We start from the raw sequence: 7,630 nt of genomic DNA on the forward strand, positions 1-7,630 counted from the left end.
TGGTCAAAACCTCCGTGTTCAGGATGTCCCACCACCATCACTTTTCACTGGGGCTTCTGGTGCCCACCACTGGTGCCCTCCAGAAACCCCCCTCTTCCCACTGCTGCTTCCCAGACCCTTTCACCATCTGTCCCATCCATTTCCTGGTTTTGACCTCTCTCCTGGGTGGCCCAGGGAGCCTGGTGTTGGCCCAACACTGCCCATAGTGGTCCTGGCTGGTGTCCAGGCATAGCAGGCATCCTTGTGGGGATGGATGCTGGAGTCTGGCAGAGCAGTTGCTTCTCCAAGGTGGGGACATTGGCTTGGAAGAGCTGGTTTTCCCCCTGGCAGAAGTTCAAAGTCTCCACGCTGCTTTGCGCAGGGAGATGGAAGTGAGGGAAAGGAGGAAACGGTAATTCCTGTTCATGTTCGTGACTGGCACAGCTGACTGCTCGGTTTGATCTCCCAACTGGCCACAAAGGGAGGGATGCACAAACACTCGCAGCAACTCATTTTGTCCAAGTCCCTGAAGATGTTGCTCTTCATCTTGCTTTGGCTCTTCAATTTCAACCCGTCTCTGAGCCTAAAAATCTGCTCCTTCAATGTGAGGTCGTTTGGAGAAACTAAAATAGCCAGACCTGAAGTTGTTGATGCCGTGGTAAAGGTACGTTCATTTGCCTGGATGGGACAGACATTGAGCTTTCTGAGGATTTCTTAGCTGCATAATCTTGCACTTTATCTTTCCACAGTTGAATTTCAAGTTAAAAATGAGTGAATAACTTTAATAATTTAATTCTCTTAAAGTAAAAATCAGCCTGTAGTTGAGTAGGATGTTTACTGCTATTTTAGCCTGCATGAGAACATAACAGAGAAAACATCTGCTGTTTCCTTTGGAAATGGAGTTAGGAAAGAAGTAAAACCTCTGTGCACAGGAAAAATAATTTTCACTTTGAGTGCACAGAGCTTTGCTTTGTGATACATTATTTACCTTGTTTATGTGCTAATTATTCTACAATATTCTTGTCTTATTAAACACATATTCTCAGGACAGCAGAGAGTACTGTGTTAGAGTGAAAAGCCTGACTGCTAATTTATGTAGCAAACCCTCACCATCAGGGTCCCTCTGCAGCAGCTGAAGATAACTCAGCTTTTTAAAAGAACCGTGTTTTGGACTTGTAGCTTTTTCAAGTGCTCTCTGAGATGTCACAGTAACAGAGGAGGTGGTGCTCGGTGTTAGAGGCATGGCTGCAAATGCCAAAGGGCAGCAATGAGGAATTACATCATTTAGGTTTTAATCCTCCCATTGCAAACAGCTGGAGAAGAGAGGTTTCTGTATCTGGACTGTTCTTATACTGTCAGCACTAAGGGCAACATACTAATTTCTGCAAGTTTCAGGGGGAAAAAAGGGGCTTTTTTCCCTGTGAAATCACCCACACATTTTGAAGACCAACAAAAAAGGGGGCAGAAGGAAGCCATGGGGCATGCTGGGCTGCAGGGTGAGCTGGGCTTTCCCATGGGGATCCCAGTGCTGGCCATGGGGCTGGGGCAGCCTCCCCAGCACCCTGCAGCCCCTCTGCAGTGCTGCAGCCCGTAGGTGCTGGGACCCCATTTCAAACCTGTGACTGCTTTGGGCTCCATGGGTTATTTCAGAGGGGCTGCAACAGAAGCAGGGACAGGTGAATGCTGGCAGCACACGCAGCTTTCGGATGGCACAGTGCAGCTGTAGAACCCAAGGGGTGCTCACACCAGAAAAAGCATGGAAACCATTGCAGTGGGTTGATAATGGACCCTAACTGGCTCCTCTCAAAGCCCCCCAAAAGCTCCAGCCACATCCTTCTGGGCACTGAGGGAGCTGGGTTGCTTGGGGCAAGGAGGAGAGACTGTAGGTGGTGGCAGGGTAGCACCCCAGCAGTGCTGGGGTTAAAGCAGGCTCACAGCAGCGGCTCTCACTGTCCCTTCCTCTCCACACTTCCTCCTCAAGGGCAGGGGCAGAAGTTTTTCAACAAACCTGAAACTGCTCTGCTCCTGAGTTCCCTCTCCCAGCTCCGGCAGGGGCATGAGGCAGCTCTGAAAGCAGAAGGACTCTGCTCTGGCCACTGCCTTCCTCGCACGACCCCAGGCTTGGAGCTACTTCTTCCACAAAGGACTTCCCCCACAGCAGTAACCACTTCTGTCCAACCTCTTTCTAATCCTCCAAAACCCACCACGTGCAAAACTGCTTTTGCTCTTTCCCCTCACAGATCATTTCTCGCTGTGACATCATGTTGCTGATGGAAATAAAGGAGAACAAGAACCGGGTTTGTCCGCTCCTGGTGGAGAAGCTCACCAGGTATGGTGGCCATGGGCAAGTAGACAAGTGTTGGGAAAGAAGCTTGGCAAGAGGCTGTGCTCTGCTCAAAGCCGCCTTATCAGGGTGAAAGCTCAGGGTCTGGGCTTTGTTGGAGCCGTCAAGGAAAGGATGAGGCTCTGGCAGCCCCGCTGAAGGCCAGGAGCAAAGCCAGCTCCAAATTGCTGTAGGACACATATTTTTAAATCAAAATAACTAAGTTAGATTCAATCTGTTCAAGATTAATTCTCAAAGGAAAAACAGAGCTGCCCACTGCACCGGGGCAGCTGCCTTTCTGCAGGGCTGGGGATTGCTGTAGATTGGGGATTGTCTGCCTGGACTGTCAGTCCAGAGGAACAAGCAGCATATGCCTGGCTGGATGTGAGATCCAGCTGAAAGAGAGATAAAGCAGCTTCAAGCAGGGAGGAGGTAGAGTGAAAGAGCCAGCAGTGGAGCACGGATCCAGACCACAGGTCCTGAGGGGGTTTATTGTCTCTACCACTCGCCTCTGAGGTCCAGCAGTTTATTGTCTCTACCACTCGCCTCTGAGGTCAAGCAGGAAACATCCCATACCCTGGCAAAATTATCTCCTCCTCAGCCCCCCTTGAATGCAGAAATAAACTCAGGAACATCACTTTCCTTCCAGTCAGCTGAAGGGGCCAAAGGAGGAATACCGCTGTGTGGTCAGCGAGAGACTGGGAAGGAAGAGCTACAAGGAGCAGTACGCCTTCATCTACCGGTGAGTGAGCATCCCTCACCAACAAGCCAGCCCCTTACCCTGCCCTCCCTGGCCACAGCCCTGTAGGGATGGGCTGGACACGGTGGTGGCTTTGCTCGGCGGAGCTGGAGAGATGCAGGCTGTGCACGTGGGATGGGCTGTTCCTGGCCGTGGGATCGGCCCAGGCTCAGCCACCAGTGTGGCTGTATCCATCTCAGACCATGGCCTAGAGCACGGAGTCAGAGTTAGACATGTCCCAGCAAGCCATGAGCGTGACATCCCCCATCCTGTTCATTCTGCTCAGGCAACATCTGGTTTCAGTGAAACAAACCTACCAGTACCCGGACACCCAGCCTGGAGATGAGGATGCCTTCTCCAGAGAGCCCTTCACCATCTGGTTCCAGTCTCCAAAAACTGGTGAGACGTTTCAGAAGCAAATCATTCTCCCACTGGCGAGTCTTATGCAGCAAAACAGCCCTGCTGGACCCAAGCACATGGTGGGGGCAGGTGAAAGGGGCCACATCCTGACCCCACACTGCTTTTCCTTACCACAAGCAGCATTTTGCCTTTGGGACTGCAGCCCCAGGAAAGCCTCTGCTGTTGCCACAGGCAGTGGTTTGGTGGGTGTGCTCCATGCCACTGGCACAAGCCGTGGGAGCAGCTATTGCCATGGGTGTCGAGGCAGGGTTTGCCTTGCCCTGACGCAGCACCTCACCGCATCACAGCTCAGCCTCGCTGGGCAGCTGGTGGGGAACGCTGTGCAATTACACAGCAGTCGCCTCTGATCCACAGCCAGAACAGCAGCTTCTTCTCCTTCAGACAAACCTCCTTGCTTCCAAGTCAGTCTCTGTTTCTTTGTGATTCACTGTGTGTTTAACCAGTACGCTTTTCCTTGTTCTTTTGCTTTGTTTTTAAGCCGTCAAAGAATTTGCTATAATCCCTCTACACACCACACCAGAGACAGCAGTACGGGAGATTGATGAGCTCTATGATGTGTACTTAGATGTAAAACAGCGCTGGAAAATTGAGGTTAGTTGCCACATCCACGTTAGTAACGGCAGCTTTGGTACTGAGTCACAGCCTGGTAACCTTAAAACTGTTGACAGCAAGCCCCAGATTTTGAGTATCTCTTTAATGTATTTTCATTGACTTCACCACATTTTAATAAGTAAACTTGATCTCACAATAAAACTGTTGTTTCATCAGCATGCCTTGGTGGTGTGCCCAGCAGAAAGAAGGATCATAGTATCACAGGCTGGTTTGGATTGGAAGGCACCTTAAAGCTCATCCAGTTCCACCCCTCTGCCACAGGCAGGGACACCTTCCACTAGACCAAGTTTCTCCAATCCCCTGTGTCCAACCTGGCCTTGAACACTGCCAGGGATGGGGCAGCCGCAACTTCTCTGGGCACCCTGTGCCAGCACCTCAGCACCCTCACAGGGAAGAACTTCTTTCTAGTACCTAATCTAAATCTAAATTCCCCCTTATCCTGTCCCTACAGGCCCTTGTCCAAAGCCCCTCTCCAGTTTTGTTGTCAGCCCCTTTAGGCACTAGAGCTGCTTTAAGGTCCCCCCGAAGTCTTCTCTTCTCCAGGCTGAACAACCCCAGCTCCCTCAGTCTGTCTTCATGGGAAAGGTGCTCCAGCCCTCGGAGCATCTTCATGGCCTCGTCTAGACTTGCCCCACTGCACTCAATGAGTACTTGCTATTTGAGCTGTAATGGCTACTGGGAGCATCCATTGACCCTAAAAGTCCTTGCTGGTCTTCTTTTGAAGAGCTGTCCTCATGATTACCTTTTAAAAACCTCCTACATTCCAGAACTTCATCTTCATGGGGGACTTTAATGCTGGATGTAGCTACGTTCCCCAAAAACACTGGCAGAACATTCGGCTGAGGACTTACTCTGAATTCATCTGGCTAATCAGCGACAAAAATGACACAACAGTGAAGAGAAGCACAAGCTGCCCATATGACAGGTAAATGTTCACCATTAAACCATTCACTGTGACTCTGAGAGAAAATATATCAAAAGGTACCAATAACTGCCAGATAAAGCAAATGTGCATGAGGCCTTCAAAGATAAAACAGTGTCCAGGGAGAAAGGAGGTCTGAAGCAAAAAGCACTATGCAGCCTTGTTGTCAAGCAGTTTTACAGAAAGTATGGCTTTGAGCTTTGCAGCACTGTCGGGGTAGGTTTAGATAGAAGTCGTTTGCCTCACTGCCAAGAAAAGCAATCAGCCAAACTCAGCAGAAAGCAGGTGCTGACATCTCTGAGTAGCTGGCCTGTTGGTAAGGACAAAACATAGATAGCTGTGACTCCATCAAGGCCACCTCTCTGGCCACAAGCTCAGTGCTGCACGGCTGCTGCTGGTTGGGCACCCCATAACAGCATCCCATTCCTTTGTTCCTTGCAGAATCGTGGTCAGCGGTCAGAAGCTTGTCCATGCTGTCATGCCACAGTCCGTCAATATCTTTGATTTCCAGAAGGACTTCCAGATGACCGAGGAGCAGGTAGGCACAGCATGGCCTCTGCAGCAGTGGGACGAGGACTAACACAGTACAAAGCCAACAGTATCCAGGCAGTTCTGAACATGGCCCTGGCCATAAAGCCATTGCATCCTCCCAAACTGATGCAATGCTCATATAGCACCTCCCCACCGTGTGGTGAAACCGTCCAGGGCAGCGTTTGGAGAGAATGGGGGTACCCAGCTCCCGAACCCCTCTGTGCTCTTGTCTTGCAGGCACTGGGGGTGAGCGACCACTTCCCAGTAGAGTTTGAGCTGAAAGCAAAAGGTGGGTTCTTCAACTGGCTGAAATCAAAGTTTTCAAAGAAGAGGAGACCAAGAAACAGCCGCCGCTGGAGCTCATGAGTGTGCTGAGTCCACTCAAGTAATGTGGAAACACACAGACATTAACAGATCTCGCTGAGGAGTAGTGTAGCTATGCTCACAGCAAGCGGAATATTCAGCGGAAAGGAACCAAATATTTTGTTAAAGTTCAAATGTTTTGGGTAAGGAGGGAAATTAAACCTTCAGGTTATTTTCCTAATTGTATGCAAAAATAGATCAGCTAGAAGCAGCGCACTGTATGTACTGTGCTGATCACAAACGTAAGGAGCTACTGCAAGGGGAAAATACTTTGCTGTGCTTTTTAACACCTGAAGGGCAGGGATTTCTACACGTTCACATGGGTTCTGGAGCTCTGCCATTCCTCTGCAGGGGCAGAAGGATTAAAAGGACTTTTCTGCATCGTGCATGTGTGTGTGTGTCTGCTTCAGAGCTGCCACCAGTGGGGCACAGGTTTGTGTCTGGTGATTTGCAATGTAAAATGTTGCTGAACTTGGAATGTTTGCTTGGTGTGGGTTTGAAACTGCTTAGAGCATCAAGGCTTCTGCACTAACCCAGCCAGGAGCAGCAGGAAGAGAGCGCTGATGTTCTCACCCCTACCTGCCTACTGCTGTCACCCTGCCTCCAAACCTCAGGTGAGAAGTCCTGCGGATCCCAGGTGACAGCACTGCAACAGAACATCATCAAATTTACATTAAAATATGATTTCAGCATCATCATGTGGATGTGAACTGCATTTCCCCTTCCCAACCCCCCCAACCTCCATGGCAGCCTGAAGTTGTCTGATGAACCAGACTTTAATGATGATTGTTTAACATAGTTGTGCAGCAATCTGTTTTCTCAGCTCAGCCCACAGGCTGGATTTAGTGCAGCGCAAACCCTGCCATACAGATGGCATCTGAGAAGTGGGAATAATCCAACTGTTAGTAGAGGCAAATATTCGTATCTCTTCATCAGCACCCCCTGGTTTGTCTGCTGGTGGGGCAGCAAGGGCTAGCAAATGAGCTAGCCTTTTAGGGAAGGAAAGCAGCTTGGCCTTTGCAAAACTCACTGTCTGGGGAGAAAGAATTTAGGGAAGAAACTAAATTGAGAGGAGGTTATCCCGAGGGGGGCCGGGGGGGATGTGCAAGGCAGACAAGAAATTCTTCAACTTTCTGTAGCAATTAATCTTGAAACGATAGAGCATTGCATAAGCTCCCTCGGTTATACAGCAAAAGGAAAGAGTCTGATTTAGAACAAATATTTACATTGGGATTTTCATAGAAATGCCACTGTCTGGCTGACAGCAGCAATGGTTCATGTGGAGGCTGAAATCGGTCTAAGTCTCTGGCCTCATATCTTAGTCGTACATAAATCCATACTCTTTCCTGGCTTGCAGAAAAGAGAAGTGCACAAAGGAATAAATCACGCTCTATAGATACTCCTCTGTTTACTCCATACACTCATGAGCCAATACTATAATTACATCCCAAAAAGTTTAACAGTCCATGTCGTCACTAGGTTTTCCCCATCACAGGGTCATTACCCGGCTATCCCAGCTGCAAGGGGGTTTTTAAGTTGCAGGCGCCTCCATGTATCCTGCAGCCAGAACAAAGTTTGTCTTTTGAGGAATGAGGCTTCTTGAGTTTTATTTATTGTCAAACAGAAGTTTTACACTGGGAATCTGAAACGGCCTGGAGAAACTTTGTCTCATGCAAGCCAGGTCTCAGACCATGGCTGTGAGAGAAACAAAGAGGCTCTTCAGAAGCTGAAAACTTCAGCA

General features: G+C 49.4%; 1 protein-coding gene across 1 annotated transcript; it reads left to right on the plus strand.

The window, feature by feature from the left end:
- Positions 1 to 511: 511 nt before the first annotated feature.
- Positions 512 to 5,892, plus strand: DNASE1L3 (deoxyribonuclease I-like 3). The gene is made up of 7 exons (XM_010015401.1): positions 512 to 643; positions 2,220 to 2,308; positions 3,328 to 3,440; positions 3,940 to 4,052; positions 4,841 to 4,998; positions 5,437 to 5,533; positions 5,764 to 5,892. The coding sequence occupies exons 1-7, from the start codon at positions 512 to 514 to the stop codon at positions 5,890 to 5,892; spliced, it is 831 nt and encodes a 276-aa protein (XP_010013703.1).
- Positions 5,893 to 7,630: the final 1,738 nt, after the last annotated feature.

This window comes from Nestor notabilis, unplaced genomic scaffold (assembly GCF_000696875.1).
Source record: "Nestor notabilis isolate BGI_N333 unplaced genomic scaffold, ASM69687v1 scaffold4115, whole genome shotgun sequence".
Lineage (NCBI taxonomy): Eukaryota > Metazoa > Chordata > Aves > Psittaciformes > Psittacidae > Nestor > Nestor notabilis.